Raw genomic sequence first — 20,929 nt, forward strand, 5'->3', positions numbered from 1 at the left:
TATATACACACATTGAAAACAAAGCCTGACCTAAAGCTGTTTCCTGTTTAGACAAGAGGATATACTAGCTGGAGATGTGTGAGCCCAGATAAAGACTCCCTGTATACCTTACATACTAACATTGTAAATATTCTATAGACACTGAACAGACAATGGAATGTGTGTGAGCCATCTCAACACTAACAATGGGCACTTTAAATCATTTATGATTTAGCATCACACACCAAAATATAGGATGTTTTTCTTGGGAACAGAACCGGTGACAAACTGCAAATGAGAAGATAAAGACAAACAAAAACATACAGATTTCATTTCATTCTGTCCCTACATGCATATAATCCTTCATAATCACCACTCCAATTGAGGCCTTTATGGCCTGTCTTACCATCGTCATCAAACTTGACAACATACACAGTACAATTCCAACAATCAATACAAGAATCAATCCTAAAACAAAAGTGTTCAACTCGTAAACAAATTCTTAATCTTATCAAAAAACTTTGTTCAGCAGTTGTTTCACGTTCTCCAAGACATCATGAGAAATTTGTTTCTCAGTGCTTGTTTAATATGTCTATTAGTATTATCAGGTATATGTAACAGTTTCTTCTCACTGAATGATGTGTTCGAAAAGAATAAGAAAAATTTGGAGTCTAATGACAGCTATGGACATATTGTTATAGAATTTAGACCTAGAGCAGGTATCAGGGTACGCTAAACAAAACAGTCAAGTGAGTCAGATCTTCACCCCGGAAATGGCCCCCTTTCTCAGTTGAGAGTGTAGTGTCTTAAATGTATAGTATCTTAAATGTGTAATATCAAAAGGCCTAAACTCATATTATTCTGCAATGGTGGCATTCCTGGAGAGGCCAAAGTTAATTACTGTACCGCCTGGACAGATGGTTCTCTGTAAACAGAAGTGTAGGAGGTAGACTTAATGTTATCTTAAGACTGGTGAGAGATACACGCTCTCACCAGTGTTGAGATAATGTTCTTAAAACAAATATGGAATGTGGTCCAGGATGTATATCTTCTTGGGAGGCGACCTCCCCGTTCACCATATACTTCGAGGTACAGGAAAAGGGATGCGCTTTATGTTTTATGATCTGGGAATGTAAGCCCTGGTACATCTGGAACACATCAGTCTGGACAAAGACAGGTTTCTCTTTACGTTCAACATTATTGCATAGTAAGCTCATATGCATCTTATTTACATTAATAGGTGGACCCAGGAAACGGGCAAGCATTTAATGTGTGTGTAAGCATGGATCTGGAGTCAGACTTTGAATCAGAGCGTGCTGACTCCAGGCTTGACCGGAAGGCCTGAACAGATGCTATATTTCTGTGCTGAATAAAAATCATTATTTACACGAAATACGGTGTCTAAGGAGAGTCCTTCCAGCCGACAACTACACCTCATCAAGACGACAAAATATACAACAAGAGCATGAGGACAGAAGAAAAAGACAGTGATACATTGGTTTCAAAAAACTAAATTTCCATGCCTATTTTATGCATCATATCTCTATCTAAAAGGTTTAAAGGCGAGTTTGCGATTATTGTAAAGCTATGATAAAAACTTGTACCAGTCGGTGTCACCACAGGCAAAAGGTGAGTCACAGGACATGAAATTGGAAATCTATCTATTCCCTAATAGATAAACTTCCCTTTTCTCTTAGGACCTCCTCCTTGTGTTTTGTGCTGAGGCTGGAATGCACCATTTCCTGTTGCAGTAAAGAGCATAAAGGGTTAACTTAACCTGGAGCATAGTAGAAAACTCTAGCAGCATCTAAATCTCTAGGAAAAAGTATCTAGATGTGACACAATTTCACTCCATAATGCCAAATGATCTAAATAAGGATTAGTCCAATAACCAGCACAATTACTATACGTCTAATCTTTGGGATTTTCTTCCGGCAGTAAGCGAGAAATTTCATGACCCATCATCTTTTCACAGAACAAAGAACAGACACACAACACATAACACTCAGACAATACAACTGCACAGGCACCAGGGAGATCACAGTCTTCAAACCAAAAAGGTAAAACAGTCTCTCCAATTGGATCACAAATTTTTATGTTAGGAGAACAAAATAGACTATAAAGCCCAAACAAAAAATCTTTTCAAAATTTTCTTTTTTCTTTAGTTCCTTTTCTCTCTTTTTTTTTTTTATCAATTAATTTATTCATTTATCAATTTTTTTGGGGGCATATAAAAATTATCGTGGATTCTTTTGGATACTTCAGACAATATTGCCTATATTAGACAGACCGTAAAAAAAACATCTTCCAATATTGCATCTTACATCTAAGGTGAGGAAAACTTTGTCGCGACGGAATCATCCCACCAAAGGTAATTGTTATTATTAATTAAACAACTAATGCATAACCAAGACACGAACACACATGCAGCCCTGGCTGGCAAATGGGAAAATCCCCGCAAGCAAGGAAGTATCCTAAAACGTACCTTGATGCGTGATCTCCCTTCGGATGTTGCCGGAAAGTATCCCACTTCTGACACCAAAACTGTTCGATTTTTATCATGCCCAAATGAATCTTCATTCTTGGAGAGGTTTTCCATATGACCTGCAATGTCCGTGATGCCTTTTCTAATTAGGAAAGAATCACAGCACACAGAATACAGGCTTGACCCTTTCCCTACCTCTCCTGCCCAGTCCAGCTCCTGTTTGCTTTGGATATTTATTTGCTATCTCTGCATTTTAGTGTCTGTGTTTATAGTGTGTTTACTTCCGTATTATATTTACAGTTTATTAGGTGACGTTATTGAGATTCAGGCAGAAACTTTTCAAAAACTTGCAATCGTGCTTTATTTTGATACAAGCATTAATCCGGTTATTTACGCTCTGTTTTATCCGTGGTTTAGGAGGTGCAGTGAATAAATTCTAATTCAAATATTCCAAACAGATTCTGCATTAATCAATGTTTTCTGATGAATGTGTGGTGGGTTTATATACATATATACCGTATATAAAGCTGTACAGTTCAGATTCTTTATTTTATATTGTATGTTATTTATATTATGTCAGCATTTACCATTAAATCCATTTCTGAAGCAGGCAATACAGTTTATTTGTTGCAAAATTGGATTTACAGCATTTATCACATTTTCTCTTCATTCACATTTCTAATCACGAAACGTTTCAGTGGCCTTTTTGATTCCCTGCTACATGTTATTGCTTTACATTTTGTAAACTGAAGAATCGTATAATTGAAGGTGTTTTTTGTGCTTAGTGCCTTCTGGGGTCTTTTGTCTCCCGAAAGGTATGACATCATATTCATTAAGATGTCAATCAAATGTAGGAGGTGTTTACGTTTCTAAACTATAAAAATCTCACAGCTGTCTGACCTTCAGTTCACTTAACCATAATGTAACAAAAGCTTGTTTTTAGAAAAAATGCTTGTCTTGAACCTGACAGAATTGAACCGGTCTGATCTCTGTGAGCATTTCTCCTGTCCAGAGAGATCTGTATCTCCTGCAGTTTATATCTTACTGTACGTGTGTTCAGCTGCTGTGGTTCTTCTAACAGTGTGTGGAAATCTGCTCATCATCATCTCTGTTCTTCACTTCAAGCAGCTTCACACACCGACCAACATCCTCGTTCTCTCTCTGGCCGTGTCGGATTTCCTCATCGGTGCTTTAGTGATGCCCCCGGTGTTAATCTCAGCCATTGAGTCATGCTGGATCTTTGATACAGGCTACTGCATCAGTTTTTTGATGACTTCTTATGTTCTCGCCAGTTTTTCCATCTACAATGTTGCTCTGATCGCTGTGGATCGATATTTGGCTCTTTCAAACCCTTTTCTCTACACTAACAATATCTCTAGAAGGACCATGAGCATCGTGGTGGTTTTCAACTGGTTTTGTTCTCTGTTGTATAACATTTTACTCTGTTATTTCAATGGAAGCTTCACAAATTCTATAATGTGTCCTGGGGAGTGTTTTCTTTTACTAAATGAGGCTGGGGCTGTAATTGATCTTATAGTAACATTTATATTTCCATGTTCCATAATAATCATATTGTATATTGGAGTTTTTGTGATCGCTAAGAAACACGCCACTGCTATCAGAGAGCTTAATAATCACACACGACCTCAAACACAGAAAATCACCTCCATGAAATCTGAGAGAAAAGCAGCCAAAGTCCTCGGCATTTTAGTTTCCGTGTTTATAGTGTGTTTACTTCCATATTTTATTTACAGTTTATTAGCTGATATTATTGGAATGCAGGCAGACACATTTATGAAAGTTTATATTGTGCTTTGTCTGAATTCCACCATTAATCCAATTATTTATGCTCTGTTTTACCCGTGGTTTAGGAGGTGCGTTAAATTAATCATAACTGTATTACTTATAACTAAATATTCTAAAAAGACTCAGTTAATAAATGTGCTTTCATGAATGTTTGTATTTGTGAGACAGAACAATCACATCTTTGGATATTTATTTTATATAAAAAAAAATAAATAAATGAAAACATTAACAAATATACAGCTATAACAGTCAGGCAGTGTGGAAACCCCTCATTCTAATTGTTTAATGTTTAACAACCTGCGATAAAAATGTCTAAACACATTAAACAATGTGTATTATGTGTGCAAGTACAGTGACCTACTCAGATGACAAGTTGTTTCTACTATATTTTATTGAATTTATCTTCATTTGAGTAATTCATTATTCATTTAATAAGTTATCATTTAATCAGTCCATCCCGGTCTACATGTGAGTCACAGGTACTACATAAACCCAGCAAAAACACACTACATTTTAGGGTTTACTGACGTTTATTATGAATTTCCAGCTATGTATTCATTCGTGCATCTCTTTTCCTTCTTTTCTTCCTGGGTTTTGTAGTGAGAAGTTCAGCCTTAATTTCTCTCGACTTTTTCCCAGCAGATCTCAATACATACAGTACATCTGCCAGCCGTATTCATGATTAATTCAACTGTGTTCATTATCAAAATCCAAGTTTAACCTCTTTTCTCACATAAAAACAGGACCAGGATTCGCTTAGGCAATTTAAAATCAGTTTAATTTCAATTGCTTGTCTCCAGTCCCAATCCTGAAGATTCTTTTTCTTTCACTCTTTTTCACTTGTTTGTCCATGTCACTTCTTGTCAGTAGTACTGGATGATTTAATGAGCAAAACATTAAATTAAATATTGATGTTACTTGAAATGAGATGTGTAATTTTTCTGGATCAGATCAGAATAATTTGCCCAGAAGTCTTCAAGGTTTTGAATCCGGATCGACTTTATTAACTAAAGGTTTTACATGTTTTCTATAAAACAGAAAACTTATACTGTTCCCAGTTGCCTTTACATAACCCTAATATATCTTTCCCCTAACGTTAAAAGTCTTGCCATACCACTTGTCACAGTCACAGTGACACAGTTAGTGTGTTGGTGTAAGAATAAACACCTTGATGTAACACTGCCACTGGAACGAGAACTGGTTCAGTGTTATATCCTGTTCAGGGAAATGATGCGCTGACAGAAATAACACTTTATAATGAGTCTTTTGGCAGTAATGACTGGTACAATCAAGTCAAGTCAAGTTTATTTCTATTGCGCTTTTCACAACAGTCATTGTCTCAAAGCAGCTTTACAGAAATCAACAGTCAAGGTGAACGGTGTGTGTTTATCCCTGATGAGCAGCCGTGGCGACTGTGGCAAGGAAAAACTCCCTTATGAGGAAGAAACTTTGAGAAGAACCAGACTCAAAAGGGGATCCCATCCTCATTTGGGTGACATCAAGAGTTTGATCATAAATCTTTCAACAATACAGAACACCAGCAGTGTGGCTTAGAGACGCAATGTCTCGTTTCCTCAGAAAACTAGGGTTACATATCTAACCTAGAGACATTCCCTTTCAGGAACTCGAGCTGCGTCGCAACGATTCGGGAACAAGAGTCCTATACTGTCACACTGACCAGTCCCTGACTAGTGTGAATAAACAGAGCTAGGTCAAAGGACAGAGGTGCCAGGAGTGGCGCAGTGGTTGAGGTTATTAAACCTGACAAAGGTCAGCGGGGTCGACCAGCCCGCAGCGTTGCAGAGGTCTTGGAGGGATACTCCAGAGGACCAAGCTTTAGAGGCTGCACACTCCGGGTTGAGTGTGCTCTGACCCCCAAAGGGGCGGGAAGACCAGAGCACTAATTGGAAGACACAATAGCATTGATAATTAAACTGCTGAGGGTCTGCTTATGAGCAGGAAAGCTTCTTTTCGGAGGGCTGTAGCACACAAACAACTGTTCTGACTTTCTCCAGAGATTTGTCCTGGGGACATAGCAGTACAGTGCTTGGACCGGGCACAGCTAGTTCAGCTTCTCTTGGTCTGGGGTCTGAAATGGAGGACGATTAAATGCCTGGAGCCTAGCAGGTCGTGGGACAACTGAGGGCACCTTGGGGACGTAACCCACTCTAGGGTGCAGGAAGGCACTGGCCATGCCTGTAGTAAACTCCAGAAAAGACAGGGTGACAGAAAAGGCCTGCAAAACACTACTTTCCTCAGAGAGCAGATAGCCAGCAAGAACGCAGTCTTAATTGACAAGTGCCTCCATGAAGCCTCAGCAAAAGGCTCTAAGGGGGGGTTTAAATAGAGCCTACAGCACAATGTCCAGGTCCCACCCAGGCATTCTAGGTCGCAGCGAAGGCCTCGGCCTGCGGGTGTCGTCTAGAAAACGTATCAGGAGCAGGTCTCTGCCCAGTGGATGCCCCTACACGGGGGCGTGATACACTAATACAGCAGATAGTGTGTTCTGGGGTCTTTTGTTTCCCAAAGGCATGGCATTCATCAAGGCCGGAGGAGTATTTCATTTCTGAACTATAAAAATAAAAGTGCTGCATGAACTATAGATTATTTTCCAATAATGTAGCAGAATTAGTTTTTAGAAAAAATGCCTGTATTCATGAACCTGAGGAAGTTTAACAAGTCTGATATGTGTGAGCATTTCTCCTGTCTTCAAAAGATTTGTAATGTGTCCTGAAGTGTGTTTGCTTTTTCGAGTGACGTTTGGACCGTAATTTATCTTACAATAACATTTATATTTTCACTTTCTGTCATAATCATATTGTACACTCAAGGTTTTAAGATCGTTAAGAAACACGCCACTGCTATCAGAAAGCTTAATAATCACACACGACCTCAAAAAGTTGCAATCGTGCTTTATTTTAATTCAAGCATTAATCCGGTTATTTACGCTCTGTTTTATCCGTGGTTTAGGAGGTGCAGTGAATAAATTCTAACTCTGCAAATATTCCAAACAGATTCTGCATTAATCAATGTTTTCTGATGAATGTGTGGTGGGTTTATATACATATATACCGTATATAAAGCTGTACAGTTTAGATTCTTTATTTTATATTGTATGTTATGTATATTATGTCACCATTTACTATTAAGTCCATTTCTGAAGCAGGCAATACAGTTTATTTGTTGCAAAATTGGATTTACAGCATTTATCACATTTTCTCTTCATTCACATTTCTAATCACGAAATGTTTCAGTGGCCTTTTTGATTCCCTGCTACATGTTATTGCTTTACATTTTGTAAACTAAAGAATCGTATAATTGAAGGTGTTTTTTGTGCTTAGTGCCTTCTGGGGTCTTTTGTCTCCCGAAAGGTATGACATCATATTCATTAAGATGTGAATCAAATGTAGGAGGTGTTTACGTTTCTAAACTATAAAAATCTCACAGCTGTCTGACCTTCAGTTCACTTAACCATAATGTAACAAAAGCTTGTTTTTAGAAAAAATGCTTGTCTTGAACCTGACAGAATTGAACCGGTCTGATCTCTGTGAGCATTTCTCCTGTCCAGAGAGATCTGTATCTCCTGCAGTTTATATCTTACTGTACGTGTGTTCAGCTGCTGTGGTTCTTCTAACAGTGTGTGGAAATATGCTCATCATCATCTCTGTTCTTCACTTCAAGCAGCTTCACACACCGACCAACATGCTCGTGCTCTCACTGGCCGTGTCGGATTTCCTCATCGGTGCTTTAGTGATGCCCCCGGTGTTAATCTCAGCCATTGAGTCATGCTGGATCTTTGATACAGGCTACTGCATCAGTTTTTTGATGACTTCTTATGTTCTCACCGGTTTAGCCATCTACAATGTTGCTTTGATCGCTGTGGATCGCTATTTGGCTCTTTCAAACCCTTTTCTCTACACTAACAATATCTCTAGAAGGACCATGAGCATCGTGGTGGTTTTCAACTGGTTTTGTTCTCTGTTGTATAACATTTTACTCTGTTATTTTAATGGAAGCTTCACAAGTTCTATAATGTGTCCTGGGGAGTGTTTTCTTTTACTAAATGAGGCTGGGGCTGTAATTGATCTTATGGTAACATTTATATTTCCACTTTCTGTCATAATCATATTGTATATTGGAGTTTTTATGATCGCTAAGAAACACGCCACTGCTATCAGAGAGCTTAATAATCACACACGACCTCAAACACAGAAAATCACCTCCCACTCCATGAAATCTGAGAGAAAAGCAGCCAAAGTCCTCGGGATTTTAGTGTCTGTGTTTATAGTGTGTTTACTTCCATATTATATTTATACTTTATTAGGTAACGTTATTGGAATGCAGGCAGACACCTTTATGAAAGTCTTTATGGTGCTTTGTCTGAATTCCACCATTAATCCAATTATTTATGCTCTGTTTTACCCGTGGTTTAGGAGGTGCGTTAAATTAATCATAACTGTATTACTTATAACTAAATATTCCAAAAGGACTCAGTTAATAAATGTTCTTTCATGAATGTCTGTATTTGTGAGACAGAACAATCACATCTTTGGATATTTCTTGCATAGATTAAAAAAATATGTAAACATTAACAGATATACAGCTATAACAGTCAGGCAGTGTGGAAATTTCACAGTGTGTTCATTATCAAAATCCAAGTTTAACCTCTTTTCTCACATAAAAACAGGACCAGGATTCGCTTGGCAACCCGTGTTTCCTGCACTTGTCCAATCGTACTGATCAATTATTGGTATTTAAGACCAGATTTATGTATTTAACAAGCTTTTATACACAGTCGGTTTAATTTCAATTGCTTGTCTCCAGTCCCAATCCTGGAGATTATTTTTCTTTCACTCTCTTTCACTTGTTTGTCCATGTCATTTCTTGTCAGTAGTACTGGATGATTCAATGAGCAAATGGGAGGAAAATTCTGACAAATAAAATATTGATGTTACTTAAAATTGGTTGTGGAATTTTTCTGGATCAGATCAGAATAATTTGTGCAGAAGTCTTAGAGGTTTTGTCAGAACAGCCAGTGTGTTGGTGTAAGAATAAACGTCTGATGTAACACTGCCACTGGACCGAGAACTGGTTCAGTGTTTTATCCTGTTCAGGAAAATGATGCGCTACCAGAAATAACACTTTATAATGAGTCTTTTGGCAGTAACGACTGGTACAAACGATGCAACATTGCTCGATAATCACTAAAATCTTGGCCAATTTCTCCCCAAAATCATTGACAAGCAGATACAGGGAATTGTCCCTGCCTCAATTTGTCCCTGCACTTTGCAGTACAGCATTTAGGAAGCCTGTAGGTATGCTGAGAAAACAGAAGATCTAAAGGACAAGATAAGGAGCTTTCAAGATTTGGATTTGGACTGTAGTTAATGTCAATTGTCTGCTACACTATCTCAAGACTACAGTTTGCATCTGATTACCGTCACTGCACCTCAACATCGTTTATTTGTAAAACCGTCTCTAGGTTACGTATGTTACTCTAGTTTCCTGAGGGAATGAGATGCTGCATCGCAACGCTTTGCGAATGCGACTGCATTGTCCATGCACTGGAATAATGTGTGCAATCAGTCAAAATTAGAGGCAGCCTGTCACTGGTGGGGTGACGTCATGACCAGGAAGTATAAATCGTACATGGAGTAAAGCCAACGCCAGTGTCAGGGTGCGAGAGAAATGGGAGGCGGAAGCCGGAGTACAGTTCGCTCGGGTTTTATTGACCAGAGTGAGGGAGAGAGACACAAGCACCCAAGCACACACGCACGCACACAAACACACACACACGCACACACAAGTCCTTAAGAGAGTCCGAGGTGCGCATGGGAGAAGCGTAGCTGATCCGAAATGCGCGGGGAGGAGAAACACAGCCGGTACCAAATGGTAGATTCCGAACGGAATGGAATGGAACGGAACGGAACCCGTAGAGTACTGCATGCAACTGTGAAACCATGCAGCAGTACGTGGCATTTAACACATTTAATAACGAACGGGGATTGGGAGTGAATGAGGAGTTTATATAGAAGCGTGGTGGAGTGATGATGCACCCCAGGTGTGCGTGATTAGGCCTGGAGAGCGGAGGCATAGAGAGCCACCAAAGGGGGCGTGGCAGGTGGATCCCTGACAGCCAGCTTCTGTAACGGAGAAGAAAGCGCTGAGGGGACGCCAGCAGTGTGGCTTAGAGACGCAATGTCTCGTTCTCTTAGAAAACTAGGGTTACATACGTAACCTAGAGACATTCCCTTTCAGGAACTCGAGCTGCGTCGCAACGATATAGGAACAAGAGTCCTATACCGCCACACTGACCAGTCCCTAAATAGTGTGAATGAACACAGCTAGGTTGAAGGACAGAGGTGCCAGTATTGGCGCAGAGGTTGAGGTTGTAAAACCTGATGAAGCTCAGTGGGGTGGACAGCAGCTTCAGACACCGACCAACATCCTTGTTCTCTCTGGCTGTGTCAGATTTCCTAATCGGTGCTTTAGTGATGCCTCCGGTGTTAATCTCAGCTGTCGAGTCATGCTGGATCTTTGATACAGGCTACTGCATCAGTTTTTTTGATGACTGCTTATATTCTCACCAGCTTATCCATCTATAATGTTGCTCTGATCGCTGTGGATTGCTATTTGGCTCCTTCAAACCCTTTTCTCTACACAAACACCATCTCCAGCAGGATCATGAGCATAGTGTTTTCCAACTGGTGTGCTTCTCCAGTGTGTAACATATCACTCTGTTATTTTCAATGAAAGCTTCAAAAGTTCCACTTTGGGAACTCAAGCTGCATCACAACGCTTTGGGAATGCCTTGCATTGCCCACGCTCTGAATCACGTGTGAAATCCGGCCAATGGCAAGTCATGACGTCTTCGGTGGACGACGTTGCGATACAGGAAGCTACAAAATGCGTAAGCAATTGAGCGACGTTAGCTTCTGTTTGTTCAGGTAAGCGCTTTGTGTGTGAATCTGTGCAGGCATGAGCTTAAAAAGCGAGCAGTTTTCCGACTGTGTGTTCCTTCTTGCCACCAATTCATTAAGGGGAGGGATACACACAGCCAATGTGTTGTTTGTTTAGCTTAGGAGCATGCTCAGTCAGCTCTCGAGGGAGTCAACTGTTCGAATTTTAGATGTGTGGCTATGCGCTCCTGGTGAACGCTCTCCGAAGAGAGTTCTCTCCCTCGCGGCTCGGTCCCGCTTTTGCCGAGGCAAAGCGGTGCAGGAAGTCATGGGGTTTGCAGATCTAGCAGAAGGCACGGAGACGGATGAGTCCTTTCCGGCCTTTCCTGCCAGGTCAAGCGGTCGTTCCCTACATGCCCTTTGGTTGTTTCTTCTCCTGGCACAAGTAGCACGGTGCTTTATATTTTTTCCTCTGAAGAGGAAACAATTTTGGAGGCTAGCAAACCCATGGACTCCTCACTGCCTGTGCTGCAGGAGGAGCCCCTGGAGGTAGTGACGCATGCCGTGTACAAGCTAGAAATAGCATGGCTGGACAAAAAGCAGAAGCAGCACACACCCAGTGAGCTGGATGAGCGTTTTCTGCGCCCTGCGTCAAAGCCTCCTGTTTAGGCGACAAGTTCAGGAGACCACAACGCAGTTTCAGTGGTACCTTCCACACCGCTCCAATGAAGGCATTGCTCCAGCTGTTCTAAAAGAGTCAGAAGAGGCTGGTTTCCCGATCAGACTTCCTTGTCCAGGGGCCATCGAGGTGGTTCCTCTCTTAGACAAAGAGTCAGCCTATACAGCCAGTACTTCATTGTTCCAAAGAAAGATGGCAAATTGCGGCCAATCCTAGATCTGCACTTCTTGAACCGCTCACTCGTGAAGCTCAGGTTCAGGATTCTCATCCTCTAGGAGGTCGTGTCTCAGATCAAGTCCTCGGACTGGTTTGTCACGATAGATCTGGGGACATCTGTTTCCACATAGCCATCCTTCCCCGCTAACAGGAGGGTCCTAAGTTTTGCTTTCGGGGACAAAGCTTACCAATATCGGGTCCTCCCGGTCCGCCCAGCACTCTCACCCCGCAATTTCACAAAGTGTGAATGCGGCTCTAGCCCCTCTAAGGCTTCAGGGCATCTGCGTTCTGAAATTTATCAACAACTGGTCGATATTAGCTCGTTTAGATCTTCAGGTGGTCCGGCATCCAGATGTGGCTCTCGCCTGTATGAAGGAGCTGGGGTTAAGACTAAAAGCAGGGAAGCGTGTGCTTTCTCAGTACAGAGACCTCCTTGGGCAAGTGTCCGCCAGGTTCGAAGCTATCCTCACAGCAGTCAGGAGTAAGAGAAGGCCAGTCACTCACTGTGAAACAGTTCCAGAGGCTGCTGGGTCTCATGGAGACAGGGTAAGGTAAGCGCAGGGAGTATGGCCTGTTGACACAGCATCTCGTTCCCTCAGGGAACTAGGGCTAATGCAGAACCTAGAGATGTTTTGTAACGTGTCCTGGACAGTGTTTTCTTTTTCTGAATGACGTTGGACCGTAATTGACCTTACAATAACATTTATATTTCCACTTTCTGTCATAATTATATTGTACAGTCTGGTTTTTCTGATCGCTAAGAAACACGCCACTGCTATCAGAGAGCTTAATAATCACACACGACCTCAAACACAGAAAATCACCTCCCACTCCATGAAATCTGAGGGAAAAGCAGCGAAAATACTGTGTTTTAGTATGCGTGTTTATAGTTTGTTTACTGCCATGTTAAATTTACAGTTTATATACTGTATATAAAGCTGTACAGTTCAGATTCTTTATTTTATATTGTATGTTATGTATATTATGTCACCATTTACTATTATGTCAATTTCTGAAGAAGGCAATAAAGTTCATTTGTTGCAAAATTGGATTTACAGCATTTATCACATTTTCTCTTCATTCACATTTCTAATCACGAAACGTTTCAGTGGCCTTTTTGATTCCCTGCTACATGTTATTGCTTTACATTTTGTAAACTGAAGAATCGTATAATTAGAGGTGTTTTTTGTGCTTAGTGCCTTCTGGGGTCTTTTGTCTCCCGAAAGGTATGACATCATATTCATTAAGATGTCAATCAAATGTAGGAGGTGTTTACGTTTCTAAACTATAAAAATCTTACAGCTGTCTGACCTTCAGTTCACTTAACCATAATGTAACAAAAGCTTGTTTCTAGAAAAAATGCTTGTCTTGAACCTGACAGAATTGAACCGGTCTGATATCTGTGAGCATTTCTCCTGTCCAGAGAGATCTGTATCTCCTGCAGTTTATATCTTACTGTACGTGTGTTCAGCTGCTGTGGTTCTTCTAACAGTGTGTGGAAATCTGCTCATCATCATCTCTGTTCTTCACTTCAAGCAGCTTCACACACCAACCAACATCCTCGTTCTCTCTCTGGCCGTGTCGGATTTCCTCATCGGTGCTTTAGTGATGCCCCCGGTGTTAATCTCAGCCATTGAGTCATGCTGGATCTTTGATACAGGCTACTGCATCAGTTTTTTGATGACTACTTACGTTCTCTCCAGTTTAGCCATCTACAATGTTGCTCTGATTGCTGTGGATCGCTATTTGGCTCTTTCAAACCCTTTTCTCTACACTAACAATATCTCTAGAAGGACCATGAGCATCTTGGTGGTTTTCAACTGGTGTGGTTCTCTGTTGTATAACATTTTACTCTGTTATTTTAATGGAAGCTTCACAAATTCTATAATGTGTCCTGGGGAGTGTTTTCTTTTACTAAATGAGGTTTGGTCTGTAATTGATCTTATAATAACATTTATATTTCCATGTTCCATAATAATCATATTGTACAGTCGGGTTTTTCTGATCGCTAAGAAACACGCCACTGCTATCAGAGAGCTTAATAATCACACACGACCTCAAACACAGAAAATCACCTCCCACTCCATGAAATCTGAGAGAAAAGCAGCCAAAGTCCTTGGCATTTTAGTGTCCGTGTTTATAGTGTGTTTTCTTCCATATTTTATTTACAGTTTATTAGGTGACGTTATTGGAATGCAGGCAGATGCATTTATGAAAGTTTATATTGTGCTTTGTCTGAATTCCACCATTAATCCAATTATTTATGCTCTGTTTTACCCGTGGTTTAGGAGGTGCGTTAAATTAATCATAACTGTATTACTTATAACTAAATATTCCAAAAGGACTCAGTTAATAAATGTTCTTTCATGAATGTTTGTATTTGTGAGACAGAACAATCACATCTTTGGATATTTCTTGCATAGATTAAAAAAATATGTAAACATTAACAGATATACAGCTATAACAGTCAGGCAGTGTGGAAACCCCTCATTCTAATTGTTTAGACATTTTTATCGCAGGTTGTAAAACATTAAACACATTAAACAATGTGTATTATGTGTGCAAGTACAGTGACCTACTCGGATGACAAGTTGTTTTCACTATATTTTATTGAATTTATCTTCATTTGAGTAATTCATTATTCATTTAATAAGTTATCATTTAATCAGTCCATCCCGGTCTACATGTGAGTCACAGGTACTACATAAACCCAGCAAAAACACACTACATTTTAGGGTTTACTGACGTTTATTATGAATTTCCAGCTATGTATTCATTCGTGCATCTCTTTTCCTTCTTTTCTTCCTGGGTTTTGTAGAGAGAAGTTCAGCCTTAATTTCTCTCGACTTTTTCCCAGCAGATCTCAATACATACAGTACATCTGCCAGCCGTATTCATGATTAATTCAACTGTGTTCATTATCAAAATCCAAGTTTAACCTCCTTTCTCACATAAAAACAGGACCAGGATTCGCTTAGGCAATTTAAAATCAGTTTAATTTCAATTGCTTGTCTCCAGTCCCAATCCTGAAGATTCTTTTTCTTTCACTCTTTTTCACTTGTTTGTCCATGTCACTTCTTGTCAGTAGTACTGGATGATTTAATGAGCAAAACATTAAATTAAATATTGATGTTACTTGAAATGAGATGTGTAATTTTTCTGGATCAGATCAGAATAATTTGCCCAGAAGTCTTCAAGGTTTTGAATCCGGATCGACTTTATTAACTAAAGGTTTTACATGTTTTCTATAAAACAGAAAACTTATACTGTTCCCAGTTGCCTTTACATAACCCTAATATATCTTTCCCCTAACGTTAAAAGTCTTGCCATACCACTTGTCACAGTCACAGTGACACAGTTAGTGTGTTGGTGTAAGAATAAACACCTTGATGTAACACTGCCACTGGAAAGAGAACTGGTTCAGTGTTATATCCTGTTCAGGGAAATGATGCGCTGACAGAAATAACACTTTATAATGAGTCTTTTGGCAGTAACGATTGGTACAAACGATGCAACATTGCTCGATAATCACTAAAATCTTGGCTAGTTTGTCCACAAAATCAGTGAGAAGCAAATGCAGAGAATGTTTTTTAGATTAGATTAGGTTCAACTTTATTGTCATCATACATGTACAAGTACAAGGCAACGAAATGCAGTTTAGGTCTAACCAGAAGTGCAGTGTATGAAGGACAGTAGGATCAGCGAGGGGCAGAGTTCAATAAAAAGACAGATTTAGGAAAAAAGCTGTTCTTTAATCGGCTGGTCCTGGTCCGGAGGCACCTGAAACGCCTGCCAGGGGGCAGAAGAGAAAACAGTCTATGGGCAGGATGAGAGGAGTCCTTAAGAACGCTGCGAGCTTGACGCAGACATTGTTTCTTCTGGATGTCTTCCAGGGCTGGAACTGGAAGAGTCCCTGTGATGCGCTGGGTGCCTTGCACTCTGCAACAAAGCAGCTCCCATACCAGACTGTGACACAGCTGGTCAGGATACTTTCTATTGCACAGCGGTAGAAGTTCACCAGGATATTCCAGGAAAGCTGATTTTTCCTTAGTGTCCTCAGGAAAAAGAGGCGCTGGTGAGCCTTCTTGACCAGGCTGGAGGTGTTGGTAGTCCAGGACAAGTCCACCGAGATGTGGATCCCTGGGAACTTGAAACTGGAGACGCACTCAACAGCCATCCCATTGATGTTGGTGATGTCATGTGTGCCTCTTGTCTCCTACCTGAAGTCCACAGGAATTGGAACTGAGTTGGCAGGAATTGGCACTGCCTTCAATTTGTCCCCTGAATCCGATTGTGATGTCCACTAAGGGTTATTGTTGTAAATCCCCATACACACACCTCACTTTGCAGTACAGCATTTAGGAAGCCTGGAGGTATGCTGAGGAAACAGAAGAACTAAAGGACAAAATAAGGAGCTTTGAAGATTTGGATTTGGATTGTAGTTAATGTCAACAGACTGCTCATTTATCTGTAATAAATGGACATTCAGAGCTTGTGTAAGTTTCTGATTACAGAGTATTTCTGGATGGTGTTTCTGTCTCATCACATGCAGCAGTAAAATAGCATGGTGTGATTATTGACTCCAGTCATTCCTTTAAAGCTTATATAGATTTCTTTCATCTTAGAAATGTTGCTAAAATGTATAAAAAAAAATTTAATTGTATAATGCAGAAAAAAATAGTTCATGCTTTTGTTATATCCATGTTGGACTACTGTAATGCCTTACTGTGTAAATGTTCTAGTAAGGGCATGAAAAAGCTCCAAGTAATCAAGAAGCAAGAGTTCTTATTAGAAACACATTGCAACATCACCCCTCTTTTTCTGCATTCACCATGAACAAATTTGCATTCAAGCGTCCATCTGTGAACAGCTGACAAGGCACCGTTGTGCTTCAAGACCCTTACGGAAGCGCAAGGTCGCTCTCCAAGGTATCTCGGAAGACGACGTCATGGTCCTAAACTTCTCCCAGGAGACCATCACACTTCAAGACCACTCTGGAAGCTCCATCGACTCTCAGAGCCCTTGCAGGGTGACAACCTTGGAGGGCGAGGTTGAGGTTCAAAGTTCTCCGGAAGGCGACGCTGCCATCCCAAGTATCTCTGAGGGCTTCGTCGCTTGGCCTCTTCGTCGCTTGGCCTCTGATCTCCGCAGAGGGCATCGCTTCGTTCCAGACCTCAGTAGTGGGCGCCGCTCAGCCTCTGATCTCCGAAAAGAGCATCGCTTAGCCCCTGATTTACGCTGAGGGCGTCACTCAGTCCCTGATCTCCACAGGGAGCGTCGCTCCACCCCTGGTCCTTTCCGGCATTCCCCTGTTCCTTGCCGATGGCGAGGCCTTCCTCGGAGTGCCCTGGCCCACCTGGTGTGGGTGGGTTTGGGGTGTCAGCTGCTGCCCCTAGAGGGGGGGTAATGTCAGGGATCCACCTGCCAAGCCCCCCCTTAGGTTCTCTCGCTGCCTCTCTCTCACATAAAAACAAAACCAGGATTCGCTTGGCAACCCATGTTCCCTGCACTTGTCCACTCGTACTGATCAATTACTGGTATTTAAGACCAGGTTTATGTATTTAACCAGCTTTTATACACAGTTTAATTTCAATTGCTTGTCTCCAGTCCCAATCCTGGAGATTCTTTTTCTTTCACTCTCTTTCACTTTGTCCATGTCACTTCTTGTCAGTAGTACTGGATGATTCAATGAGCAAATAGGAGGAAAATTCTGACAAATAAAATATTGATGTTACTTGAAATTGGTTGTGGAATTTTTCTGGATCAGATCAGAATCATTTGCTCAGAAGTCTTAGAGGTTTTGAATCCCGATCAACTATATTAACAAAAGGTTTTACATGTTTTCTCTAAAACAGAAGACATACTGTTCCAAGTTGCCTTTATATAACCCTAATATCTTTCCCCTAACGTTAAAAGTCTTACCATTCCACTTGTCAGAACAGTCAGTGTGTTGGTGTAAGAATAAACACCTTGATGTAACACTGCCACTGGACCGAGAACTGGTTCAGTGTTTTATCCTGTTCAGGAAAATGATGCGCTGCCTCAGGACTACAGTTTACATCTGATTACCGTCACTGCACCTCAACATCGTGAATCTGTAATAAATGGACATTCAGAGCTTGTGCAAGCCAGTGGGGGGGCGTGGTTGAGTGTCAGTTTGTAAATGAAAAGCAGAGTGAATGGTAGAGTTAAAACACCAGCACTCAGATGAACTAATGACTTCTGTGTTTTTTTCTCCCTGAGGTATGACATCATGCTTCAGTCAAACTTGGGGGCGTGCATCATTTCTAAACTATAAAAATATCTAAGCTGCCTGACCTGTGGGTCCTTTGACCACAATGTAACAGGGGCTTTGTTTAAAAATGAATGTCTTCATGAACCTGACAGAATTGAACCAGTCTGATATCTGTGAGCATTTCTCCTGTTCAAAGAGATCTGTATCTCCTGCACTTTATAACTTACTCTATGTGTGTTCAGCTGCTGTGGTTCTTCTAACATTGTGTGGAAATCTGCTTGTCATCATCTCTGTTTTTCACTTCAAACAGCTTCACACACCGACCAACATCCTCGTTCTCTCTCTGGCTGTGTCGGATTTCCTCATCGGTGCTTTAGTGATGCCCTCTGTGTTAATCTGGGCCATTGAGTCATGCTGGATCTTTGAAACAGGCTACTGCATCAGTTTTTTGATTACTGGTTATATTCTAACGAGTTTATCCATCTATAATGTTGCTCTGATCGCTGTGGATCGCTATTTGGCTCTTTCAAACCCTTTTCTCTACACTAACAATATCTCTAGAAGAACCATGAGCATCGTGGTGTTTTCCAACTGGTTTGCTTCTCTGTTGTATAACATTTTACTCTGTTATTTTAATGGAAGCTTCACAAGTTCTATAATGTGTCCTGGAGAGTGTTTTTTTTTTCTCAATGAGGTTTGGTCTGTAATTGATCTTGTAATAACATTTATATTTCCACTTTCTGTCATAATCATATCGTACTGTCTGGTTTTTCTGATCGCTAAGAAACACGCCACTGCTATCAGAGAGCTTAATAATCACACACGACCTCAAACACAGAAAATCACCTCCCACTCCATGAAATCTGAGAGAAAAGCAGCCAAAGTCCTCGGTATTTTAGTGTCTGTGTTTCTGATTTTTTTACTTCCATATTATATTTACAGTTTATTAGGTGACATTATTGAACTCCAGTCAGAAACATTTTTGAAGGTCTTTACAGTGTTTTATCTAAATTCCACCATTAATCCGGTTATTTACGCTCTGTTTTATCCGTGGTTTAGGAGGTGCATTAAATTAATTCTAACTCTGAAAATATTCCAAACAGACTCTGCTTTAATAAATATCCCTACATGAATGTGCTTTGGATTATATGTATGTATGTTTTCATGTATGTATAAAGAGTAACACTGCTATTCAGTAAGGTAAAATATTCTGGGACGACATTGAAAAACCTCTGAATGTTTTGGTTTTGTTTAAACCTGGAATTTATCAATGTTTTAGAAGAAAGACAGAAAATGGTTTATATCCTTAATGTACAATATGCATGATTATGAACTATTTGCAGGTTATAATTAGCAATGCGCTCATACATGATCATGCGTATACTTTAAAGCAGGATGAAATTTAAAGGTAAATGTAAAAACGTAATGTTAATTGGTAGTACTGTAGATTGCACTCTCATGGACAACCTCCTGAGTTATAAAAAAGCTTTTAGAGCCGCTAGATCTTCATATCTTTCTACGTTTACAGAAGATAAATTTGTCACAAAATTAACTAGGAAAAGATCCTCACACTAAAATGCACACCATCAATAGGTAGTACAGTAGCAGTGATTTTATTAAATGTTCAGTGACAGATTTCAAAATTTCTGGCAAAAAAATCCAAACTATTCATTTAAAAGCAGATCATTTTATAAATAACCCTGTACATAAAAATATATTATAACAGATCAACATTTGTTTTCTCCTCAAGAGAGTGAATTAATTTCATTTATTTGCACAACAGAAATTTTGTTCTCTGTCTTTTGTGTTGTGATGTTTCTTCAAATGGATCATTTCAGAAGCAATCAAACATGTTCTTAAGGTAAAGAATTCTTTCATTAGCACTGGTTTTGTACCAAAATCCTTCAAACTGCAGTTATCAACCCCCTAATTAAGAAACCTGACCTTCACCCTGTCAGCTGTCCAACTACAGACTAATATCAAACCTCCCCTTTATCTCCAAGATTCTAGAAAAGGTTGTAGCACAGCAGTTCTGCTCACATCTACTGAGGAACAACATTTATGAAATGTATCAGTCAGGATTTCGGCCTCATCATAGCACAGAGACGGCGCTAGTTAAGGTGGTAAATGACTGTTATTGGCCTCTGATCATGGTTTTGTCTCTTTACTTGTTTTGCTCGACCTCAGTGCAGCTTTTCACACCATTGATCATCATCTCCTGCTTGCTGGACTGGAGAACTTTGTTTAAATAAAGGGAACAGCTCTTTCCTGGCTCAGGTCTTATTTGACTGCTATCAGTTTGTTGATGTAAATAGTGAGTTCTCCACACTCTCTGAGGTAAAGTTTGGTGTTCTACAAGGATCTGTCTTGGGCCCACTGCTTTTCTCTTTATATCTGCTGCCTCTGGGTGAAATTATACATAAACATGGTATTCGCTTCCATTGCTAAGCTGATGATACACAGCTGAATATTTCAAACCAGATGAGGTGAGATTGAGGAGTGTGTGAAGGACATTAGACAGTGGATGATTATAACTTTTTATACTAAATTCTGATAAAAACTGGAGTTCTTTTTCTAGAACCATAAGCAGCTAGAAGGCAACTTTCTGAAATATGTCATTGTATAATGCA

At 40.2% G+C, this 20,929-nt stretch overlaps 1 protein-coding gene and 3 pseudogenes across 4 annotated transcripts; all 4 read left to right on the top strand.

Moving 5' to 3' along the window:
- Window positions 1–3,412: 3,412 nt before the first annotated feature.
- LOC310722321 (trace amine-associated receptor 13c pseudogene) lies at window positions 3,413–4,417 on the top strand (annotated as a pseudogene). The gene has a single exon. The product of its transcript is annotated as a trace amine-associated receptor 13c pseudogene (transcript).
- A 3,357-nt stretch (window positions 4,418–7,774) lies between these two features.
- Window positions 7,775–12,671, top strand: LOC310722322 (trace amine-associated receptor 13c-like; the record flags this gene model as incomplete). The annotated part of the gene is made up of 6 exons (XM_083534669.1): window positions 7,775–8,728; window positions 10,992–11,180; window positions 11,438–11,570; window positions 11,648–11,788; window positions 12,324–12,545; window positions 12,664–12,671. 6 exons carry the CDS (start codon window positions 7,775–7,777, stop codon window positions 12,669–12,671), a joined length of 1,647 nt encoding a protein of 548 aa, XP_083390795.1.
- A 752-nt stretch (window positions 12,672–13,423) lies between these two features.
- On the top strand, window positions 13,424–14,434 carry LOC310722323 (trace amine-associated receptor 13c pseudogene; annotated as a pseudogene). The gene has a single exon. The product of its transcript is annotated as a trace amine-associated receptor 13c pseudogene (transcript).
- Window positions 14,435–18,438: 4,004 nt separating this feature from the next.
- On the top strand, window positions 18,439–19,431 carry LOC310722324 (trace amine-associated receptor 13c pseudogene; annotated as a pseudogene). Its single transcript has one exon. The product of its transcript is annotated as a trace amine-associated receptor 13c pseudogene (transcript).
- Window positions 19,432–20,929: the final 1,498 nt, after the last annotated feature.

The sequence above is a fragment of the Silurus aristotelis genome (assembly GCF_946808225.1).
Source record: "Silurus aristotelis genome assembly, chromosome: 28".
Taxonomy (NCBI): domain Eukaryota; kingdom Metazoa; phylum Chordata; class Actinopteri; order Siluriformes; family Siluridae; genus Silurus; species Silurus aristotelis.